The 26,122-nt window shown below is 37.8% G+C and overlaps 1 protein-coding gene across 1 annotated transcript in view; it reads left to right on the top strand.

Moving 5' to 3' along the window:
- The window catches only part of NPSR1 (neuropeptide S receptor 1), a 138,846-nt gene that overhangs the window by 10,922 nt on the left and 101,802 nt on the right, over positions 1 to 26,122 (top strand). The window contains 1 exon segment of the mRNA XM_060304945.1: positions 16,462 to 16,591. Coding sequence (XP_060160928.1) covers positions 16,462 to 16,591 — 130 coding nt within the window.

Below are 26,122 nucleotides of genomic sequence, written 5' to 3'. Positions count from 1 at the left end.
TTCTGAGATCTAAGACATCGGGCAGGTTTTGGAAAAGGGTGTTCACATTCACATCCCTGCTCTCCACTTATGTGTTCTGATGCCTGATTATAGAAACTCAGCCACAGAGATCTTCTGCAAAGTGCAGAGGGCAGAGGGCACCACCTGTGGACAACAGAATCTGCTCCAGTGGGGTGAATGTGTCAGCCTTGTCTACTAGAATCTCAATCAGGTAGTCACACATCGTTCCTGTCTGCTGCCTCTGGACACTTCAAGCAGAAAATGTGTCTCTGCTGTGAACAGTGAGACTACAACTGCTTTCGCTGGGTAGGACCCTATACTAGGGACTAGGGAGCCAAAGAGGATTTATCACTGTCCTAAGGGGCTGGGAAACTAATGCTTTCATTCAACAAATATTACTAAGGTGATTTCAGCCTTTTAAATTCTTAACAACTATAGATAAACATAAATATTTCTCTCTCAATTTAAATTTCAAAATAAATTAAATATCATATCTAAAAATAAGTCAAAGTATAAACATGCAGAATACAATCTTTGAAACTGTATTCTTTTCTTCCCCATATGTCATGTACCCCTTTACCTTACCCAGTTGAGAATCACAGATGGGCTTGACTATTACTTTAGGCACTGGGGTTTCAAAGATGAACAAAACAGGTATGTCATTCTCAGACAATTCTGTGTAATGGGGGAAAGAGACAGCCAATAATTATGACACAAGGGAAGAGAATGCAGTCACTTAGATAAGGGGAGAAAAGACAGGGGTGAGGGGGAAGTGACAGAACGAGGCATACGCAAATTAAAAAGGAGGATTTCCACAGAACTAGAACAAAAAATTTCATAATTTGTATGGAAACACAAAACACCCCAAATAGCCAGAGCAATCTTGAGAAAGAAAAACGGAGCTCGAGGAATCAGACTCCCTGACTTCAGACTATACTACAAAGCTACAGTAATCAAGACAGTATGGTACTGGCACAAAAACAGAAATATAGATCAGTGGAACAGGATAGAAAGCTCAGAGGTAAACCCACACACATATGGTCTCCTTATTTTTGATAAAGGAGGCAAGAATATACAATGGAGAAAAGACAGCCTCTTCAATAAGTGGTGCTGGGAAAACTGGACAGCTACATGTAAAAGAATGAAATTAGAACACTACCTAACACCATACACAAAAGTAAACTCAAAATGGATTAAAAACCTAAATGTAAGGCCAGACACTATTAAACTCTTAGAGGAAAATATAGGCAGAACACTCTATGACATAAATCACAGCAAGATCCTTTTTGACCCACTTCCTAGAGAAATAGAAATAAAAACAAAAATAAACAAATGGGACCTAATGAAACTTAAAAGCTTTTGCACAGCAAAACAAAACATAAACAAGATGAAAAGACAACCCTCAGAATGGCAGAAAATATTTGCAAATGAAGCAACTGACAAAGGATTAATCTCCAAAATTTACAAGCAGCTCATGCAGCTCAATATCAAAAAAACAAACAACCCAATCCAAAAATGGGCAAAAGACCTAAACAGACATTTCTACAAAGAAGATATACAGATTGCCAACAAACATATGAAAGAATGCTCAACATCATTAATCATTAGAGAAATGCAAATCAAAATTACAATGAGGTATCACCTCACACCGGTCAGAATGGCCATCATCAAAAAATCTACAAACAATAAGTGATGGAGAGGGTGTGGAGAAAAGGGAACCCTCCTGCACTGTTGGTGGAATGTAAATTGATACAGCCACTATGGAGAACAGTATGGAAGTTCCTTAAAAAACTAAAAGCAGAACTACCATATGACCCAGCAATCCCACTACTGGGCATATACCCTGAGAAAACCATAATTCAAAAAGAGTCATGTACCACAATGTTCATTGCAGCACTATTTACAATAGCCAGGACATGGAAGCAACCTAAGTGTCCATCAACAGATGAATGAAGAAGATGTGGCACATATATACAATGGAATATTACTTAGCCATAAAAAGAAACGAAATTGAGTTATTTGTAGTGAGGTGGATGGACCTAGAGTCTGTCATACAGAGTGAAGTAAGTCAGAAAGAGAAAAACAAATACTTTATGTTAACACATATATATGGAATCTAAAAAAAAAAAAAGAAGAATGGTTCTGAAGAACTTAGGGGCAGGACAGGAATAAAGATGCAGATGTACAGAATGGACTTGAGGACACAGGGAGTGGGAAGGGTAAGCTGGGACAAAGTGAGAGAGTGGCATGGATATATATACACTACTGAATGTAAAATAGATAGCTAGTGGGAAGCAGCCGTATGGCACAGGGAGATCAGCTCAGTGCTTTGTGTCCACCTAGAGGGTGGGATATGGAGGCTGGGAGGGAGACACAAGAAGAAGGAGGTATGGGGATATATGTATATGTATAGCTGATTCACTTTGTTATAAAGCAGAAACTAACACCATTGTAAAGCAATTATACTCCAATAAAGATGTAAAAAAAAATAAATGAAGTGGGAATTAAAAAAAAAAAAAGGAGGATTTCTACATAGAAAATCAAGTCACTCTTCATTGAAGACAGGTAAACAGAAGCTTTGAATTTAGATAAAAGAGAGAGATAAAAAGACCCAAGTGGACCATTAGACTAAACAATATGGAGTTTTTTCCTTATAGGCAAGAAGAAATCTTTGAAGTTTTATTAGCAAAAGTGTTAGCAGTGAAAACTGTGACTGAGAGAGATTAATCAGGCTGCAGAGTGCTGGATGGGATGTAGGGAGGGGACACTGAGGAAAGAGAGTCAGTTATAATGACCCAATGAGTGAGTCAGTGCTCAGACGAGGATTGCCTGACAGTGGACAGGAAGAAGCCGTGGGACTTCCTGTCCAATCATATGCAGGTTTGGGGAATTAGAGAAGATTGGCAGAGGCAGGGAAGGACGATGACATGGGGGCTCAAATTGATAAGATGATTCTAAAATATATGTGGAAAGACAAAGGAAATTGAACAGCCACAACAATTCTCAAAAAGAATAAAGTTTGGGAACTCACACTAGCTTGTTATGACTTACTATAAAGCTACAGTGTGGTATTGAGGAAAGAATAGACAACCAGAAATGGAACAAATAGGGAGTCCAGAAATAGACTCAATCATATACAGTCACTTAATTTTTGACAAAAATAAAAAGGCAATTCAATGGAGAAAAGCAAAATTGTTGCTGGAATAAATGGATAGCCATATGTAAGAAGGGAACCCCTGCCCAAACCTTACACCCCATAAAAATTAACCCCAAATGGATCACATGCCTAAGTGTAAACGCTAAAATAAAACAACCCTAAAATAAAATAAAAAGACAATATAGGAGATAAACTTTGTGACCTTGGATTAGGCAAAAATTTCTTACATACGACACTAATGGCACAATCCATAAAGGAAAAATTTATTAAATTGGACTTTGTTAAAATTAAGAACTTCTAACACACCATTGTAAAGCAATTATACCCCAATAAAGATGTTAAAAAAAAATTAAGAACTTCTATAATTTAAAAGATGCTATTAAGAGAATAAAAAAGCTAACCACATACTAGGAGGAAATATCTATAAACCACAAATCTAATAAATAATTTTTATCCAGAAGATATAAATAATTCTTAAAGCTCAGTAAAAAGAAACAAAAATCCCAACTTAAAACAATAGGAAACTTTCAAACAGATATATCACCAAATGGTGACTAAGCACATGAAAAAATGCTTAACATCCTTGATCACTGGTGAAATGCAAAATAAAACCTCAATGAAATACCACCACACACTTATTAGAATGGCTGAAATAGAAATATACTGATGATATCAAGAATTGGCCAGGGCGTGAAGCAACTAGAACCATCATACATTACTGATGGCAAAGCAAAATGGTAAAGACAGTTTGGAAACTTTTTGCCATTTTCTTAAGAAGTTAAACATACATTTATTATACAACCCCAAAATCCTACTGCTGGGTATTTGCCCAAGAAAAATAAAACTTATCTCTACATAAGAGCCTGTATGTCAATACTTATACTGGCTTCATTTGAAATTGCCAGAAACTGGAAACAACTCAAATGTCCAGCAGTTAGAGAATGGATAAACTGTAGTACCTCTATACAATGGAATATTACTTGGCAATAAAAAGAATAAACCTACAGATACACAAAACAACGTGGATGAATTTCAAATGCATTATGCTAAGTGAAAGGAGCCAGACTGAAAATGCTATAATGATTTCATTTACATGATGTTGCTGAGAAAACAAAACTCTAAGAACAGAAAACAAATCAGTGGTTGCTGGGAAGAGGTTGACTACAAAAGGGCGCAGGCGACTGTCTTTGGGTTATCGAACTACTCTACATCTTGATTGCAATGATGGTTAAGTTTGTCAAAATTCACAAAACTAAGCATTCAAAGGGTGAATTTTCCTCTGTATAAAGTATTACTTGATAAAAAGTATTCTATAGCGATGTATCTTTCCTCAAAGCATGTTTCATTTAAAAGTTATGAGCCCCCAAGTGACAGCATAGTGGAGGTAATGCTAAAACCCCCAGAGGACCTGAAACGGGATACAGATTTAGAAGATTAGTACGGAATTCAAGATGGAGGAGCCTCCGAAAGCACTAAGTATGGATCAAAATAGACAGAATAATGAAGTTCTCACTTCACATAGGTATTGCTTAAACGTCACCTCCTCAAGAGTCTTTGATTTAATGACATTATATGTCTATGCATTTGTTATCTATCTCATGGTGTCTACAAACTATGCTCCATGAGGACAGGAGCTGTATCTTGTTTTATCACTTGCCTCCAGTGCCACCAGTCATGCCTTGATAAGACCCTCAGAGAGTCTTGAAGAGTCAATGAACCCTATCATAGACTTAGCACTGTGCTAAGCATAAATATTAACAAAGAATTCAGGATATAGCTCCGTGAATGTTTTCCAAGGGTCCTCTTTATTCTAGTTTACAAGTAGACATCAACCATTAGCCATTTAGCATGAATCTTTACTATATAATATTTAGTACTAGTGAGGAATACTGAGGATGCTACCAAATTTTGGAAAACATCAACAGCATTGGTGAAAGGAGGAACTACATGAGCCCGGAGAAGGGGAAAGTGTGTTCAGGAACAGGTCCTGAATAGACTCCTGTAGATAGCAATGCTGTTTGGTTGACCCCAGAGTTAATCTCAACATCCTTCTCGCTTTCCCAGCTGAATACTCCCTTGTAGTAAAAGGTAGCACAGTTTGAGAAACTAATTGGAAGTCTATGAGATTTCTGGTAAAGGTTTCTCTCTTTTTTTCTTTTTTTTTTTGATAAAAAGAGAAAGACGTGGCTGGAATTTTACTTCCTCCCTTGAATTCAGATACAATGCATGGAGCTGCAGCAGCCATTTGCAAACACGAAAGAAAAGCTAAGGCAATTTCAATGAGTTAGGACAGCAGCTACCTATCTTCAGATTTCTTATTATGTGAAAAAAATAATTTTATTTGTTTCAGCCCTGGTTACGTGGGCTTACTTTTACTTTTGAGCTGAACACTTTCCCAAGCGATACAAATACCAAGTGCAAAACTATACATTTAGAGTACTGAAGCCAAGCCGTTGAAAGTGAGAGTCAAACAGACATTTCATATATTCTGCCTTTGGGTGGCGCAGGGCCTGGCTCTTCTCATGTTTCTCATCCTGCTATTTTCTAGATTACAAAGGTACTGAACAGAGTTTTATAAACAGAGATTCAGAATGGATTGTATGTTTCCGAGTAACCAAGGAAGAGAAAGTTTCTCCCCCTTCCCAAAGAAAAGAGCCCTAAATTTTTCAGAATTATTCTTCACATTTCAGATGACCATGTGATTCACTTAGGTAATGCTATGAAAAAAAAAATACTAAAAGTACTTTTAAAAACACTAGTTCAGGGCTTCCCTGGTGCCGCAGTGGTTGAGAGTCCGCCTGCCGATGCAGGAGACACGGGGTCGTGCGTCGGTCCAGGAAGATCCCACATGCAGCGGAGCGGCTGGGCCCGTGCGCCATGGCCACTGAGCCTGCGCGTCCGGAGCCTGTGCTCCGCAACGGGAGAGGCCACAACAGTGAGAGGCCCGCGTACCGCAAAAAAAAAAAAAAAAACAAAAAACACACTAGTTCAAAAAACTACCCAAAACAATGGCTCATTTTATCATGATGGCTCAATAAGAGGATTTTTATTCTCCTCCCTGAAGCACAAGGAATCACAACCCTTCCTGACAGTTTAAGACAACCAAGAAAAGTGTGAGAAATGGGCTGTGGACCCTAAACCAATCCTATATGGTGCTACCCTTACCGCATCACACGGTTTCTCTGGACCCAGGCAGCTCAGCTGTGGAAGCAAAACAATAATGATGTCCCTGCAGGACAGTGAAGAATGGAAGGAGCCACATCTCATGTGAAAGATGAAGTTTGCAGGGAGAGAAGAAGGAGGATGATCATGGAGAAGTTCTACTCACTAATCTCTTGGGAGGGTCCCCCCAACCCAGAAGGGGTTAGGGGTGAGGGTGGGCTAATGCCCTTCTCCTCAAAGACCAGCCTCACAGACTCTTCATCTTCCCACACTCTCCACCCATCCAGACTATTACCCATTCTTAAAGGTACACAGAGCAGAAACGTCCCCTGACTCCTCCTCTTTTTAGTTCCATTGATAGTTCTCCTACAGATAGAAGTAGGTGGTTGGAGAGAAATAAGAAGCAAGCATAACCTTGACATGATTCACAGGAAAGTAAAGAAACCTGTTTAATTCTGCTTAACCTGAATTTCCTAAATTTATTTGACCACATAACATCACAGTATTACCTCTAATTATACGCACCATGAAGACAATGTCCCCTGGAACATACCTCAGAAAAGGCTCTGCAACATCGTGTTGAGAGGCCCAGAGAGGTAAAGTGATCTTACCAAGGTCACACAGTGATTAAATGGTAGTCAGGACAAGAACCGTAGTCTCTAGAAAAAAGTCAGAACTCCTGGTCGGCTTGTTGAGAGGATCATGAAAATAAGAGGGTACTTTATAAACTAGAAAGCACTAGTCAAATTTAAGATAGCAATAACTCACAATGCTAAGCATTACTGAAGTATATAGAATATTTGAATAAATGAAAAGGTATGTGGTGCTTCAGGATAGGAAGACTAAATTTTGTGAAGATGTCAATTCTCTGCAAATTTCTTAATAATGTTAAAAAATTTAATCAAATCTTCAATGTGACTATTTTAATTTGACAAAATAACTTAAAAGCTCTTTTAAAAAAGGTAAGAAAAGCTAAGAGATTTGAATACAGATGCTAATGAGGAAGAGGGATTTTTCTCTATCAGTTATTAATAAATATAAACCTGCATTAAGCAAAACATTTTAGAATTAGCACAGTAATTGAAAGATTAATAATAAATAATTTGCCCTGAAAATAAAATCCTAGTACATATATGAACTTACTACTACAAAGACACTACAAAAATTAGTAAGAAGAAATGAATGTTTTGGCAATAAGAGTAGTGAGTGGATGAGTGATGATTCTTACCTCATGTAAAGTTGTAAGATCAATTTCTGTTGGATTTCGTAACTAAGTTTTTACAAAATAGACAGCAAAAAGCATAATTAGCAGAGTAATTTTGGGATGAGCAATAACTTTCTAAGCCTAACAATAAAAATGTAAGGGGAAACAAAGAAAAGTATTTTCAATAAAAATAAATATATAATATTTATATGTACATAAACATAATATTACATATTATAATATGAAATAGTTGTACTACAAATATAACATGACTAAAGTCCTTAATATATAAAAGCTCTTAGGAGAAAAAAGATATTTCTAACAGAAAAAACAGGCAAAGGAAATAAAAAGAATTTTAGTTTAAATGCCGACTTAATGTATAAAAAAATGTTATTTGCTTGTGGTCTGAACAATTCAAACTTAACCATGAAGCATAATATAAGACATATCAAATTAGCAAGGATTAAAGACAGATGTTACAAAAGCATGTGACAGTCTTGTAGACTGCTGGTGGGAAAGTAAATCGGGACAACTTAACCCAACTTTTCTAGAGAGCAATTTGGTAATATACAGCAAGCATAAACAGTACATTTACACTTGGACTTATTAGGTCTACTTGCAGGATTAAACCTTAAGAATAGTAAAGAAATATTCAAGGAAACTTTAGACATAGTCATTTGTGTTAGATTATTTCATTGAGTACATATCTGACAGTAGAAAAGTGAAATTGTGACACAGCCACAGGATGGAATATTAAGAAATATTATGCACCTATAATAATCATTGTTCCTTATTCAATGTTAAACTTTTTAAAAAATCACAATAAACTGCATATATAATATATTCCAAGTTTTACAGATATATAAATACCTATTCATATCCAGATATATAGCCAGAAAATATAAAAAGGAATATACCAAAAATGGGAAAGTGAGAAATTCTCTCTGGCAGATGGGGTTTTGTCCTTGCACTTTTAAAATATTTCACTAAATTTTTGACAGTGAGCACCTATTACTTTTATTATCAGAATCAACAAAATAATCATGTAAAATACACTATGTAATGTCTCAAAAATATTTTGCAAGTCACAGTTCCATGGGAGCAAATGAAAGGATCTATTTCCTCTGCAGACAAATCACAAGGGAGGCTCTAAGAGGCATCTGAAAGCAGACACCTTTGTGATGGTAAAGCAGGCCAGATGGAAGAAGAGGAGGTTCCAGATAATGCACTTGGCCCCCAAGAATCACACATCAAAGGGTCTGAAGACCTGCCAGCGTCTCCCTAGTAATGAACTGTCTGGGTGCGAGAGGGATGCAGTCTTTAAATAATGAAGTTTACACACTTTCAGAGCCAAAGCAGAATTCAGGAATTTAGTGATGAATGTAGTGATTCTCCTAATTCATTTCTTTCTCTCCTCTCTCATATTGCTCCTCTTAGAATTTTTTCCCCACTCTGACCCCCAATTAGTATCTTAATAGTGATTTCTGGATTAAGCATGCAACCTGTGAATTATCTATTCCTTTAAAACTCCGTTTTCCAATTGTGTCATTTTTCTATTATCATTGGGATGGGCTGAACCATAAAGTGCACTTGGGCTTCCATGTTGAGAATAGTAGGTAGGTGGATTAGACAGAGGCAGGCATCAGGCTTAGAGAATCAACCTGGCCCAGGGCACTAGCCTCTGCTAGGAACCAGGGCTCCTAAGCATAGGCCCAAGGTGATGTGGCCAACTCCATCGAAATCCAAGAGGCTCGGGTGGAGTGGGAGTGATGCTCGGAGTCCGGCAGGTGCCTGCATGTGTCGACTTTGGATAGGCTGCCAGGGAGCCTATGAAGTGACTAATGAGAGGTGGAAGGATTAGTGTTCAACCCTGGGCTGGGGAGGCTTGCATGTAGGGGATCAGATAGCATGTAGGGGACTAGAAACACAGGCAAGAGAATGGGAGGACAGTGGAAACCAAGGCAGATGACCAGCGGTCATTGGATGTACACTAATCATTAGCTTTTTAAACTCTGTTGACCAGCCACCCAATTTAGATGAACAGAAAATGAAGCCGCCAAGAGTAGCAATATAGGACTAGAACCATCTCCCTGGAATCATATAGAGCCCTTCTCACGCCCCTTTCCCCCACCTGTTCTCATCTACCAGGATGTTCAGCTCCATGCCCTGGCCTCACATCTGCTTCTGTCCTTCCATTTGCTCACTCCCCCAGATTTCTTCTAGCTACCTGATTTTGAGCCTCCTGGAAGGACTGGAAATGACAGATTGATTGTATCATGGTCTGAGCTGAGATAAGCCCTCAGGGGGAAGTTTCCTTGGACACTTTCCCTGTTGAGTAGCACCTCCAAAACAGAAAACAAATTCCCACAGTGTTATTTTTTTAATTATGTGGATCATGAGGAAGAATAGTTTCTTGGTATTTTTATTACATAGAATTACTTTGGTTTCTACTACATTGTAGAGATTTGGACCTAATTTATCCAAATGTTAGTGTTCTATGTTTCAAGGATCTAGAGCTCAAATAGCAATTTAAATGTTAATCTCAGTTCTTGGTACACAGCAGACACTTCATTTATTTGTTCAACAATATTAATTTCTACCTAGACTGGAGCCCAGTGGGTTTTAAGATGATTTCTAGCATCTGTGGTCTGATATACTATGGGAATTCAGATGGAATCCCAGAATTTAATTGCCTCAAAGCTTCCAGTGTACCCTATTTGTGATTAATCCGGAGGTCATTTTGTGATTCAAGAACGAATCACAAGAAGGGACTCACATTAAAATGAATGTGGGACACGTGCATTTCTGTTTTTGGTGAAATTCAACGATTCACTAGTAACCAGAAAGCTGAATCAGCCTGTCATGTAAAGGCAGTCCCTGATTTGCACCAAAGCCTGATATGAATGAGAAGAATTAGGCAGTGGGAAGTTAACACTGCTAATTAAACTCGAAATATGACCCATGGCAGTAATGATCAAATACTCCAGACTAGTAACTAACCCTTTCTGGTCAGAGTAGAAAGAGCTGTATTGAATAATACAGTTATTCAATATGTCCTGGAGGCTAAACTAAGAAATAAATGTTAGACAGTGAATTGCTTTCTTGTTCAGTCCCAGTTTGAGGGAGCTAAAGTTGTATTCTGTCACCTATGATGATGGTGTTGAGAAGTAGGGCAAAGGTAGTACATGCAATGAAGACAATTGGGGAAGATTCCAGATGGGGAGGAATCTTTTCTCTTGGTAGCAAGTTCTTTTAACTAAGGACAAAGACTCAGTGTGGACCCTTCTCCACTTTTGAAATAGTTTTTAGGACACAAGTCCAGTTTCTCATTATAAGCCTTTCTCTGATCTGTGACCACACATAACGTTCATGGATGGTCCCTGTCTGTCATCACTAACCTGAAAGTTTTCAGTCTGCCTTCATGCATACTCTTGCCAAGCAACCTACTTGTTTGTTTGGCTACTTCTACTCATTTCTCAGACTCAACTCACATATTAATTTCTCCAGGATATACCTTTTGACCAACCATGACCAGTCCCTCCTCAAGTTCTACTACATGCCCCTTATTGGGGATCCTACAGCATCTCCATTACAGTAGTTCACACTGAAAATTTTTGTTTACATATATGCCTCTACCACCAGACTAGAAGCTCCCTGTCCTAGCCTTCCTTCTATGGTACTATGGAACTTCTGTGGAACTACGGTAAAGTTCCCAACGTATGTTGAACTTAGCTGCTAGATTCTCAATAAATGTTTGTTGAGCTTGATTATACAGACTGTAAACCAGTATAATCATTGTCACAGCAACATGACTTCAAGGACAGCTTCCTACTTCGGGCCTGAGTATCATTTCTACATCATCGTATAGGTATATGCCAAGGCTCTCCCTTCAGGGTAAATGCCTTCCCCCTCTGGTACACTACATGAGAGATCACAGGATGACACTTAGTGCCCAACCATTGATATTTGGGACCATCTTGGTCCACAGCCCTGCCGTCCACCTCAACAGACCCAGGCTGCGACAATACTTCCCATTCCATTCATGTTCTCTCTTCTACATGCAGGAGGCCTCCTGCCAGCTGGTCCTACCAGCCCCTAGTCAGAGGGTGCAACCTACATTTCTGTTCAAGACCCCTATTAAAATGATATTAAGAGCCTTACAAAAATATAAGACTGGAATTAACATCCACACTTACATGCAGCTTTATGTAATTCTCTAATTTTTTTGTAATTTAATTAAACTAATTAAATAATAAACTATAAATATATAATTTATAAACAATAAACTAATTACTTAAATTAATTTAAGTAACTAATTAAAAAGTCTCGTTATATATTTTTTCATAATTGAGTATTAGCAATGAAGGCTATCCTGAAAGTAATCCAAGACGGAATTCCCAGAGGTCCAGGTAAAACAGTTAGAAAATGTGAGTGCAGATAGGTGGTTGTGATGACAATAATTCCATGGTATTTGCAAGGATGTCTCCAAGCTGGGTTACTGGGAGGGTGGTGAAAATGCAGATTTTCCAAAGGGGCATCGGCAGGAGGAGGGGGTCGTGGGGAGGTAGCCGAGGCAGAGGCTCCCATGAGCAAGCCTGGTCCTACCCCCGTGCCTCCTGCTTGACCTCCTTAGTGATTGCTGACCACCTGGCAATGCTTCTGAAGCAGCAGGTAGCGCGAGACACAGGGAAAAATTGGGACAAACTCCTGAATGACAGGTTTCCGATGGTTCAGAAATGGTCACTGCCCAAGGGTCTACAGATCCTCAATGCATCTCATTCCCCAAGTCTAATGAGGCAGCTTTGGGAATCCAAAGCTTTGCAGTCTGCTCCTGCCTATCTCACTTCAGATTGTGTGCTCCCTGTGTTACATAGTGATTCAGCCTCAATGGAATTAGATGCTTTCAGAGCTCTGCTTTTGGTATTTCCAACCCACCTAAGCCAATTACTGAGGCTTGGAGCAGACCTCAGAGCCTGATGCTGTGAATGACAGGTGGTACACTGGTCTCAGTGACAGGACAGCAGAGCTTCTTGGACTGCTGGCTGAGAACTGAGGCTGAATCATAACCTTCTGAGACTTCAGTTCCTCTCTTGGGAAGTATGATGTATTCTCTCCTTCCTGTGTTTGAGATATTCATCTTCAACATCACAGAAATAACAGGAACCATAAAATGAAACATAAAAATGTAAAGGGTAGAGAAAGCCCTGTGATCCCTGGGGCAGACGATGTAGCTGCATCTTGTGCGATATTTACGACTTCTGCTGTGTGGAAGCCACACGTTACTCCAGAGTCCATCCATCCAAACACATACTGAGCATTGACCTTACTCTCAGTCCTGGGGAAGACAGTCATGAAACCGACTCAGCTCCAAAAACCCAGCTTCAGACAAGTTTGGGTCAGAAGGAAAATGAAGATCTGTTTCCCACTTGAAAATTGAAAAGAAATGAGGCAGCTTCACCGTCTCTGGCCTAATATTCGAGCAGAAAGCCACTACAGTAAGCAGGGCATGGACTTTCAGTCAAGCAAAGCCATGTTCAAACTCCATCTGTATCGCTTATAAGCCAGGTATCCTAGATATCAACTTCTCTGAGCCCTACTTCCTCACCTATAAGAATGAGGACAGTGTCATCTCATCAGTCAGGCTGTGACGATTGGCAGCCTGACCAATGAGTACCTATTTACTGAGTACCTATTATACATTACAAACTAAGTCAGTCAGGTGCTAGATTAAAAAGTGATTCGCTCAAATAATGTTAGTTCCTATTCACTCTGTGATTGTTAAAGATACCTTAGAGTTTTTTTGTTTGTCTTTGTTTGGTTTTGTTTGTTTTCAGTTTCCGGGACTGCAAAGGAAAAGAGGATTATTATTCCTTGGATTTGAATAAATCATGTCTTCCTCTCCAGACAAATCTGACATATCTAGTTTCAACAAGTCATACAGCTAAATGTCCTGTATTTCCTGAGATGATTTTCATTTCAAGTAACCTCTTACGATACTTATAAGTACCCTTGTCCTTGTCATCAACCATATATTCATCCATCAGATATTTATTAATTACTTTCTATGGGGAAGATAAAATTTCAGTCCAAAATGGTGACTCAGACTTAATGCCTGGCCTCATGGAAATCCTTCTGGCTCTGGAAGCATATCGCATGGAGTCAAATCCCAGGTATCAGCCCCATGGCAGCATCAGCATCGTCAAGAGAACACTGCAATTCATCCCTCTCAAACCAAGGTTGTAATTTTCTGCTCTGCAGGAAGCTGGGGTCACTGCGTGACCTCAGTAACTTGAGGTTAAAAACCAATTAGTCATAATCCCACAACTATTTAACTGAGCTTAAAACAGTCTCTAGTCACTGAAAAATTCCAAATTCACCTATTCCCTCTACTCACTATTGAGCATCTGGCTTGAATTTTTGCCTCACATGACCACTAGGGGGCATTTAATCCCCAACTATATTCTTAAACACTGGTTCTGAGAATGGTGTTGGTATACCGTCCGTACCTGTGGGGAAGAGGCGCAGGTGGAAAGCCTGTGAGGCTCAAGTGAAATTTCAGCAGACTGGAACTGAAAATAGGACAAAGAGGGTAAATTCAAGCATCATTCTTAAAAAGTAGTGAGTTATTTATAAATCACTGCTCAAACCTAAATGTAGTCCATGAAACTAAGAAAGGAGATAAACCAAGTTTTACTTTGTGTGTACTATGCATCAGTCACTGAGCTAGAAATCTCCATTTTTGTCATCATATCTATCCATCACAAGTATCCTGAGACAGATTTTATTTCTGTCTTCATTTTATAAACGAGAAAACAGGCTCAGAGAGGTTATCATTTACTGATGTGTCACACATCTAGCAAGTAGTAAAGAATCTGATTCCAAATCAGGCTGGTTTGAATGCCCACTCACTTTTCTACTAAATGGCTCACTTGACTGTGATGCTCAAATGCCTCTACACTTGTTTCCCCAATTCCTATTGTCATAATTCTCCAAATCCTCGTATTACCCTGGGATGCGTGTGTGTTTAGGTGTATGTGCAAGCATGGGTTTAAGTATACTATGAATAAATGATCCTACAACTATGTAATTGTTTTCATACTTAATGACCTTTGTACAACTTGATGAAACAGGACTTAATTCTGGCTGGGTATAATTTATACAATCTACATGTTTTAGTCTCCTTTGTAGTGCCAACACTTTCTACTAGAGACAATTCACTGATACTGAATGAATTAACAAATAAAGAAACATGGCTCTTGGAAAGCAACAGTAGGGAACTTCTCTCACCTGGAAATTTCCTGGAGCCAGTGACTTAAGGTTGAGATTGTCTTTCAATAGAAAACTCCAAAGCAGAAGGAGTGGACCTGATTTCACAGGATTTGTTCAACCTGCTCCGTACACATCATCGAATCCCAAGGAGAACAGACACTGACCTGTTCACAGAGCACCCTGGGACGCCCAGCCCAAAGCACAGTTACTGCAAGCTCCTAAGAAAAGGCTCAGGCGAGCCAGCACTGACTGCTCCAGCCCTCCTGAGGCTTGACCTCCAAGTCACTGATACATCTAACCGGGATAATTTGATTTGCAGTGTTTCAGAGTGGCAAGTCTGAAATCCTTAAAGGATATAGCAGGCTGGAAACTTAGGCTTGATTTCTATGTCCCACAAGGAATTCTTGAGGAAGCATTCCTTCTTCCCGGAGAAACCTCGGCTTTTGCTCTCAAGGCTTTCAACTCATTGGTTGAAGTCCACCCATATTAGGGAGGGTAATCTGCCTTTATTTAAAGTCGAGCGATTGTAGATGTTGATCACATCTATAAAACACCTTCACAACAACCACCTTACACTAGGGTTTGACCACACAGTTGGGTCCTCTAGCCTGGCCAGGTTGACACATACAATTTTACCATCACAAGGGGTTTCTTCAGGCTCTTCTTACCATCTTCTCCAAACAGAAGCACTTCTCATTCCAGTCTTAGACGTGTGCATTCTTACCAGGACTCTGCCCAGACCTTTTGGGCTGAAGTCTCTTGGCTTCTGATTTCCGACTTGTCTCTGGATCCCCTTGGCTCCCTGTTCCTCACCCACAGCTCAGCCCACCCCGTCCTTATGTCCAACCCATCCTGTTCCCCCGGGCTTCTGCTTATTCTGGGCTATGGACTTTAGGTAGATGGAAAGTTCCATTTGAAGGAAGAGTGGAAAACTTTTTATGAAGAACTTGACATTTTAAATGAGTAGCATTCCTGCTTTATTCATCTTTACTAATTATACACTATTCAGTGGAACTTTAATATTACTATATTATATAATTCTGTCAAAGGAGAAATAGTAAGATAACCCATAATCACACTACCCTAAAATAACCACGCTTAACATTTTAGTATACTTCAGTCTTTTCCCTGCATGTATAATTTTGCAGAGTTGTAATCACACCCAACATACAATTTTATTATGTTTTTCCATTTACCATTATATTATAAGCATTTTTAATGTTGCCACATAATCTTCATGTCTGTCATTGTTAATAGCTACATAATAGTTCACTGAATTGAAGTGCTTTATTTACTTAACTATCCTATTATCTTTCAACAATTTCCAATTTCTTCTTACAGTAAATATGCGTAGTGATTGTAGTGTTCTTTTTCAAACTTAGAATTCTTTCACATAGGCTTAAAATTGTTTGGCAAGAATACTGTGTATACATTTTTGTCTCTTGACATATATTTCCAAATGGATCTTTTTAAAGGTTGCATCAATTTACACTGCTGCCAGTGTAAATAAGGACAACTGTGCCTTCGTTCTCTTGAGAGTAGAGCTTTGACAGGTGGGGATAGGAGACCAGGAGGAAGACATTTCAACACCAAAGCCTGAGCCTTGCATTCTGTAAAGTACCCTGATCCTCACTGATACACCAGTTTTGTGTTGCTTTGTTTCTCACAGACTGAGCAGTTGATAACTCTGTGGGTCCTCTGTGTTTTTACCATTGTTGGAAATGCCATCATGCTGTTCTCTACACTGAGAAGGAAGAGGAAGTCGAGAATGACCTTTGTGGCTCAGCTGGCCATCACAGGTACATAACTGCAGTGTGTGCAGAATTCCAATGGTTCCTCACTTTCAATTATTTTATCAATAGAATTGGTGTATTATCAGTCCAAAATGCAACCGCAAATTTGGGAGAAATTTCTACAGGGATATAAAACTCAAATTTGAATTTTTCTTCCAGCAAATTTAACATATTTAAATATTTATAAGATTCCATTATAAAAATAACTCCTTATACAACAAACTTGAAAATATCATTATCAGTGCTACCAAAGCATTCTAAAGAGTTCTACTTTCCCTATACACAGCAGCCTCCATGGTTCACTAAGGTGATATTACCATATCATACCGTCTTATGAGCTTAAAGAATATATCCCAGAAAATAGAGTAAAGGGTAATTAGGATTATCGAGTAAATGCAAAATTCTTGGATGAGGGTATAATAACTTTCTTTCACCATATTTTTTCAATTACAGTGTTGTAACCAACATTCTACAAAACTATGTGTTCTTCTAGAGTGTAAGAATTTAGAGGTGGTAAGGATATCAGCTTAGAATTTAAAGTACTGTCAAGAATAATAATAAATGAACTGAAATTTCACCATCTATTGTCAAAAAGAAGAGTTGCATGTTCTAGTCAAATCCATAGTCTGCTATGTTAACCTGGGCTTAATTTCTCACGAATGTTCTAGATAGTCTAGATAAATTAATTTGTTAATACCCTCTGGAAAAACTCAAGGGGTCAGATCAGGAGCATTTCAACTGAAGAATTCTTGGAGAGAGAAAGTTTGCCTAGAGTCTGAGATTAGGCTAACTTCTTACTTAAAGTGTTAAAATTTCCTTCATACACATTTCACCATGATCTCAGATCCTGTAGTAAGGGATTTGAGAATACATATCTGAGTCTTTAGTATGTATAAAAAGGTTACTCTGGTATCAGCTGAAGGATCCTATTCTTTCAGATTTACATAAATTTGATTTGAGTCCCCTATCCTATGCTAATGGCCTCCCCAAGATTTATTCAAATTTTCTGGACTTTACATTTTTAGTCATCACTTCTGGTTCTTACTTGCTAACTCTGCTGAACCTTTGCTCTCTTTTACAGGCATCTCACCTTCCCTAGTCTTTTTTTTTTCTTTTTAAGCCATACTGACCCTAACAGGGCACTCAGCTCCCCTTTCTTTTATATTCTTTAAAATCATCCACAGAAACATAACTTTCTATGTTTAAAAGACTTTGTCAAATGTTTCTGGCAACAGAGGGAGATTGCATTATAGCAAAGCAAATATATTAAAATTGAATATTATATATTTTTGAAACTTTCAGCTACAACCAATTGTGTCTTTGACTCTCCAATGTTGTTTTATAGGATAACCAAATTTTTTCACATAAACATATTCTTGAATCATCAGATTCAATTGACATCATCAGTGACACACATATTTGGAAAATTAAATTCAGAGACATTAATTCTTGGCTCTTCTGATAGAGAAAAGTAAGAGTTAACAGTTATTACTGGGTAAGGCAATATTAATGCCCTTCATTAAATAATATTTTCCATCATGACTCACCTCCTAAGAGCAGCTTCCTACTTACAGGCCGGTATCCTTGAGTGATTCTTTAAGGAACATTTTGATTTCCATTTAGTAGGTGAATCAATTGGAGTCAGATTCATCTGCACATCTATAAAATCCAGATAATGGTGGCTTAAGTTTACAAGGATTTATTTTCACCTATGTAAAGAATTCTGGAGGTAGACGGTCCAGGGCTCATATTTTATTTTCTTATCACTGGGGTCTCAGGCTCCTGTATATATATTTTTACTCTATTAAAGGATTTTCATACTCAAGGTCACCTCATGGTATGGATGGCTCCTGGTTCAAGGTGGCTGCTAGAACTCCTGCCATAATCCCCAGATTCTAGTCTAACAAAAAGGACGAGAGGAGGAAGGAGAAGAGGGGCTCATGCCAGCTATGTGTCCTCTTAACTGGCATTCCTAGAACTCCCACCCATTAATTTTTGCTTGCATCTCATTTGTTATCTCTAACTGAAGAAAAGCTGGTAAATGTTTTTGTTTGTTCATTTTTAACCCATTGGCCAGAATAAAATCAAGCTTCTTTTCCTAAGGAAGAATGAGAGAACAGAGATAAGTAGCAGTCTCTGGCATAGCTTGTCTTCCATATTTCAGTTTCCATTGAGAACTGAGAAGTTTAGACAATGAATCTCTGTTTGACTACCCATTTGACTGCTTTGAAGGTGCTTCCTCCAGAGTGCCATGCTTTCTTCTTTAGACCTCATGTCTTGGAAGGCCAGCACTTCGCATGTTGTCCAAACACTGCAGTGACCCATTGGATGACTGCCCCATTAAGTAGATAAACTCCTATTGTTGACTATTCACATAACCTCCCCCCCACCCAGTTTTTGGCTATTATTAGCAATTCTGCAGTGAATATTCTCACAATTAAATCTTGTGAGCATTCTTTATTATTTATTTAAGAAAATTTATAGACATGAACTTACTGCATCAAAAGAAGACACTTCAAACTGGCCAATGTCCTGTTAGGTCACCCAAGATTAAAAGATGATGAAAAATGTCATGGGACAAATGCTCTAGAAACTACCAACACAGATCCACACTGAGTCTTGTTTAAAAAGGACCCTGAAAACAAAAGCCCTACTGGCTTGCGATAGTTATGAGGACACGGATTCTCTTTGTTCGCCTATAAATGTTCTATCTGTACCTACTCAAGGCTAATTTGCTTATTTTAAAAAGGAGCATTTTCTTCCACCCTAGCCAGTGTATCAGAGAAGAAGCCACACCTAATCTGGCCTTTCTTTCCCCCACAGTAATTATAGCAGCACTCGTATTTGTGAAAACAAAGAACACATCATTTACAAGACATTTGAAGAATTGTTTTTATTTTGCATCTGTATATTTTAATTCACTTCCCTCTTCTCCATATTTCTTATCCCTTCAAAAAATCTTACCTAATTCTTCTCTATATCTTCCATTAGGAATTTTGACTGTAGGTTTAGTCTTGAGAACGGAAGGAAACCAGAAGTTCTTAAAGCTGCTATTTTGGCATATTCTGCCATTCTTAGCACTTCCATTTTAACAATCTATTGGATGAATTTAATGACTGTTTATATTTTATGAGCTAAAGTGCCAATTAAAATTTATTAGTCATTTATCATCTTCAAGACTGACTTGTCTGTTTTATTCAAATGCCATAAAGAAGGGGAGCTAATGAGAGTAACTCCCATTGAGTGTTCAACCAAGGAAAGACAGAAAATATATATTTTTTGGCACATATTCAAATAACATCCTTCTTCTGATGGGACCAAATCTTCTCACATTGGTGGAAATTAGCTTTGCCTCAAAGCACTTTCTGGAGAGCAATTTACTAATAAACGAAGGTATGTGCCACCCTCAAAGCCTTCCTGTTAATTATCTGACAGCAGAGAAAATTGAGAGGTTCAGGCAGGGAGGTGAGACCAGGAAGACTGAGGTATTCAAGGCCATCCATGGAGTTCACTACCACTTCCAATGCTAATTTCACTCACTTTTTCCCTGGGGTTTTGAGTTGCATACTCAGTTCATTTATTTATTTTAATTCTGCTCATTCGTTTTTTAAATATTTTTTCAGCTTTATTGAGATAAAGTTGACATAGACTATGTAAAAGCTTAATATGTACAAAGTAATGATATGCTGTATGTACCTATTGCAATAAATTCAGTTAGCATCCATCACCTCACATAGTTACAATCTGTGTTTGGCGGGGGAGGCGAGTATGTTAAGAACTTTTAAAATCTACTCTCTAAGCAACTTTCAAATATACAATACAGTATTGTTAATGATGGTCACCATGTTGTACATTACATCCCCAGAACTTATTCTTCTCATAACCAGAAATTTGTTCCCTTCGACCATCTTCACCCATTTCCCCCAATCCCCACCTCTGGTAACCACCAATTTGTCCTCTGTTTCTATGAGTTCTTTTTTTTTTTTTTTTCAGATTCCACATATAGCATTTGTCTTTGACATTTCATAATGCCTTCAAGATTCATTTATGTTGTCACAAATGGGAGGATCTCTTTCTTTTTATGGTTGAATAATATTCCATCGTGTATGTGTACCATGTATTCTTTTTTTTATAAATTTATTTATTTTATTTATTTATTTTTGCCTGCATTGGGTCTTCGTTGCTGCGTGTGGGCTTTCTCTAGTTGCGGCGAGCGGGGGCTACTGTTTATTGCAGTGCGCAGGATTCTCACGGAGGTGGCTTCTCTTGTTGCGGAGTGGGGTCTCTAGGCGCGCGGGCTTCAGTAGCTGTGGCGCTCGGGTTTAGTTGCTCCGCGGCATGTGCGATCTTCCCAGACCAGGGCTCGAACCTGTGTTCCCTGAATTGGCAGACAGATTCTTAACCACTGCGCCACCAGAGAAGCCCTATACCATGTATTCTTTATCCATTAATCCACTGATGAAAACTTAGGTTGTTTCCATGTTTTGGTTATTGTATATAATGCTGTCATAAACATGGAGGTACAGATACTTTGAAGATAGAGATTTAATTTCCTTTGGATATATATACACAAGAGTCAAATTGCTGGATCATATGGGAGTTTTTAATTTCTTAAGGAAACTCCATACTGTTTTCCATAGTGGCTACACCAATTTACATTCCCACCAAAAATGTACAAAAGTCCCCTTTTCTCCACATCCTCACCAACACTTACCTCTTGTCTTTCTGATAATAGCCATTCTAACGTTTGTGGTGATAACTCTTTGTGGTTTTGATTTGTGTTTCCCTGGTGATTAGTGATGTTGAGTATCTTTTCTTGTACCTGTTGGCCATTTGAATATTTTCTTTGGAAAAATGTCTATTTATGTTCTGTGCCCATAATTTAAATGGATTATTTCTATTTTGGCTATTGAGTTGTAAGAGTTTCTTATATATTTTGGATATTAACCCCTTATCAGATATATTGTTTGCAAATATTTTCTCCCATTCCATATGTTGCCTTTTCATTTTGTTGATCATTTCTTTTTTTATGTATAAGCATTTTAGTTTGACATATTCCTGCCTGGTTATTTTGCTTTTGTTACCTATGCTTTGGGTGTCATATCCATAAAATCATCGCCAAGAACAATATTGAGGAGTTTTTCCCTATGTATTCTTCTAGGAGTTTGATGGCTTCAAGATCTTACATTTTCCTTTAATCCACTTCAAATTAATCTTTGTGAGCAGTGTAAGATACGGGGTCCAGTTTCATTTTTTTGCATGTGAATATCCAGTTTTCCCAGCACACTTATTGAAGAAATTATCTTTTATCCATTGAGTATTCTTGGCTCCCTACAGTCAACTATTAGTTGACTTTATATTCATGGGTTTATTTCTGGTCTCTCAATTCTGTTTCAATGGTCTATGTGTCTATATTTATGCCAGTACCATACTGTTTTGATTATTACAGATTTGTAGTATATTTTGAAATCAGAATGTGTAATGCCTCCAGTTTTGTTCTTCTTTCTCAGAATTTCTTTGGGTATTTGAGGTCTTTTGTGGTTTGATATGAATTTTAGGAATTTTTTTCTATTTCTGTGGAAAAATGCCATTGAAATCTTGACAGGGATTGTATTGAATCTATAGATTGTTTTGGGTATTATGGACATTTTAACAACATTAAATTTTCCAATCCATGAACAGGGGGTATCTTTCCATTTATTTGTGTCTTCTTCAATTTCTTTAATCAGTATCTTACAATTTTCTGTGTGCAGATCTTTCACCTCCTTCATTAAATTTATTAATAAGTATTTTATTGTTTTGGATGCTATTGAAAATGGGATTGTTTCCTTTATTTCTTTTTCAGATAATTCTTAGTGCATCAAAATGCAGCTGACTTTTGTATGTTGATTTTATATCCTGCAACCCAAATCAGGCAAAAATACCAACTAAGCTCCCTAGCCAAATGGGGTCACCATCTGTGATCTTTGCTCTGGTGCATGTGTGAAGAGAAATGTCATCTGCCAAGATCTGAGCACTGGTTGTTATAAGCTCCACCCTTCTTCTCTGCTTGTTTCTGATCCACAGTGGTCAAGCCCTGCAGATTTTCCCAGTGATTCTTGTGAGCTGAGACCAGAGAGGGCATCCTGGGAAGCGTCCTGCAACACTGGGGGAAGTGGATGCGCACTTTGGGATATTTTTTCCCCACTGGAGAAATTGTAGGCCCAGTAGGGCCCTCTCAGTGTGGCCTTGTGCCTGCCTGGGGGAAGGATGATGCTGTCAGAGTGTAGTTCTTCAAATTACCCTTCTAACGTGGTCCTTCTTGGTCTCTGTGGTCCAGGGGGTTGTTTCACATCACCCCTGTGTTCTAGAGTTTTCACAATCATGTCTTGTCTATGGACACTTGCTAGTTGGTCTTCTTGTGAGGAGGACTGAAGTCAGGAATGATCTATGTTGCCATCTTGATGACATTACTTGTAATTCTTCCCTTTCATAATGAAAATGCTTAAGACTAAGGATTTTTTTCTGAATGCATAAATTTTTTCTTATTGTTTTTATTTTCCAAATATTTTAGTGTTGAATTTTTAATTTCCTCTTTCACTACTAAATAACTATTTAGTAGTTTTTGGTTATTCTTATCTTTAATTTCTAGGCAACTTTATTTTCCTTTAACATTTTGTAATTCACATTTAATTTTATTGCCTTGCAGTCAGAGAATATTTTTAGAAGGATTCCTGCTCTTTGGAATTTACTAAAAGTACCTTTGAGGTGTAACACGTAATTATTTATTTTGAAAAATATCTAACGTTTACTAAAAATTAGGACATAATAATTAAAATTGGGGAAATTAAAAAAAAAATCACCTAAATGAAAAAAAGCAATGGTTGTTTACTTTAGAGCTTACTATAGCAAGGAAGTCAGTCAGTATCATTTGTGTTGGCAGGACTCAAAGGTAGGCAGAGGAGTGGGAAAGCTTTGTATCACACACAAAAAAAGGAAAGCCTGCAGGTGTGCCCTGATTGGAAACTGTTGGCATGGGAAGCAGTAGGCAGACTAACCAGAAGCACAGCATCCTATGTGATTGGTTAGCATTGCATATTTGTCTTTCTCTGTTTGGTCCTAAGTTGGAAGCAGAGTCGGTTATTAATAAGGGAAGCTGTCAGTTATTAATCAAGTGCTTCCTATTTGGGGCAGATCACTAGAGCAGTTATTGTTTGGCTTTCTGGACTGGTTGCTACAGATAGGAGGCTGGCTTCCTGAGCTGGTTACTTCAGGTTGCAGTTCAGAGTTCCATTTTTATATACAGTCTGGTCATTGTCCATATGTATATTCAGTCTCTCAATGTATTCTTTGTGCTTATCTTTCTGAATTTGCCCTTATTAATTACAGTCTTCAGATTTTCTCTATTTCCATATATGTACTTCTTACCTATTTGATATGTCATGAGTGACTAAAAGTGGTTAAAAAGTTTCACACTTTGTCTAATTTTCTCCCAGTATTTTTTATCAATATTTATTTTATAAATTTTAACATTTTGTTATTTGGCTCCTAAAGGCTCCTGACTAATATATCTTTAATATAGGTCTGAGTGCTTAATGTTACAAACACACACACACACACACACACACACACACACACACACACACACACACAATCCTTCTAGTTTCGTTTATTAGCTTGCTTAAATTTTATTTATGTGATATTAATATTAAATGCATCTATTTAATTTTTATTGCATTTGTTTTCCAAGCACGGGACTAAGCATTTTAATAAAATCTCATTTAAAAAATATATTTATCTCATTTGTCTTCTGCTTTGTGACTATGCTTGCAATAATTATCAGCAAGTATTTCTATATTTGAATGTTTCAATGCTCACCAATAGTTGGCTTCCCCATTCTTGGTTCCTTTATTTTGATAGAGCTTCCAATTTTCTGGAGTACTTTGAGTGCTAATATTTTTCCTCATTCAGCCTGGATAGGATTCTCAAGCACCCGGCATCAATGAAAAAGACTTTCTCTTGCCTCCAAGACAATGGCAGTATAGATGAGGAAATCTTGAATTCACAACTCAGATCACCATAGATGTTGCTCCACGGACTTCTGGCACCCCATGTTACAGAGGAGTCTAAAGTCAGCCTGGAATTTCTTCCTTTATAGCTTACCAGATTTTTTCTTTTGTTTCCAGATTTTCTTTTCCTTTTTTTGCTGCGCTGAGCTGGGTATGGGATCTTAGTTCCCTTACCAGGGAACAAACCTGCACCCCCTGCAATGGAAGCTCAGAGTCTTAACCACTGGACCTCCAGGGAAGTCCCCTAATTTTTGTTTTTTTTGAGGATTCATACTTTTACCTGGTTATATCTATTTATTGATCCACTATATCAGTTCTGTTTTTTGCCAAGTAAGCTCTTTGGATCTGCAGATTAAAGTGATTTCTTAGCTCATTTTATTTATGTCTGAATATTGATTATCTTCCATTTATTCTTATCTTATGTTCAGGAGCACTAACTATTCATACGTCAGTAACTATGGTCCTTCTCTCTCACCATTTATATATCTTGGTCCTATTCTTCTAACTATTAAAACTTTTTCTAATTATTGATTTGATTTTGATTAGCAGTGTTAACTCTACCTTTTAATGTTTCTAAAGTATCTTAAAAGTTGCCTTTCCTTTGAGCAGTTTCAAAACATTCATTCCTTATATTATCCAGTACCTTTTTATTTCTGTCAACGTCTCAGTATTTCTCTTTTCACAACTTACCTAATGTCTTATTATCTCATCTTTCACCTTTTATGCCACAATGTCAAAGTTTTTCTTAAGTGTAAAAAGAACACAAAACACACTGCTTAAGATTTAAGTATGTTTCCTGAACTAAAAGGGTTTTAAAGGATTTTTTTTTCTGACATTTGTGTATTCTTTTCTACTTAATATTACAAAATTTCTCTACCATATGACTCACTCATTCCACTAAAAGTTGCTTGATTGGCTAACATCTGAATAAATGTGCATGCTTTTCATTTAGATTACTCATACAGTGGCTATACAATACCATCATTGTTTCCCACTCTGAGAAGAGATGGTCTATGTTTGTAAAGAAAATCGGTTTCTCTTGAGCAGGAAAAGAAGGTATTGTCCTATCACTATGGGAATAATTTAACTAAAAGGAATGAACTCTTATCCCAGGAAAACTTTTTCTTCTTTAGAGAAATTGGGTTTCTTTATTGTTCCCTCCGTTTGCTCCACCATTATCACACTGTGTGACCTGGAAAGGGCACTTAACCTCACTAAGTGTTCGTTTTCTCATCTCTAAAAGGAAGGAGTTATCTGGATGATATTAAGAGACCAGAAATGATCTGGCTCTAGTAGTCCTGTGCTTCTAGTTAGAAATTTCCAGTTGTAGAAATTGAGGGGAATTTTTACATTTTCATATGTCTGCCAATTAAACAACTTTTGTTATAATGAGTACAGGTCACCTTTATGAATTAGCTCTGTTGCCTAAAAATGGTAATATCTGTCTCCTGGTCCACACAGAACGTGTCCAGTGGAATGTAGTAATAAT

Source organism: Globicephala melas, chromosome 9 (assembly GCF_963455315.2).
Source record: "Globicephala melas chromosome 9, mGloMel1.2, whole genome shotgun sequence".
Taxonomy (NCBI): domain Eukaryota; kingdom Metazoa; phylum Chordata; class Mammalia; order Artiodactyla; family Delphinidae; genus Globicephala; species Globicephala melas.
This window is presented reverse-complemented; position numbering and strand designations above follow the sequence as displayed.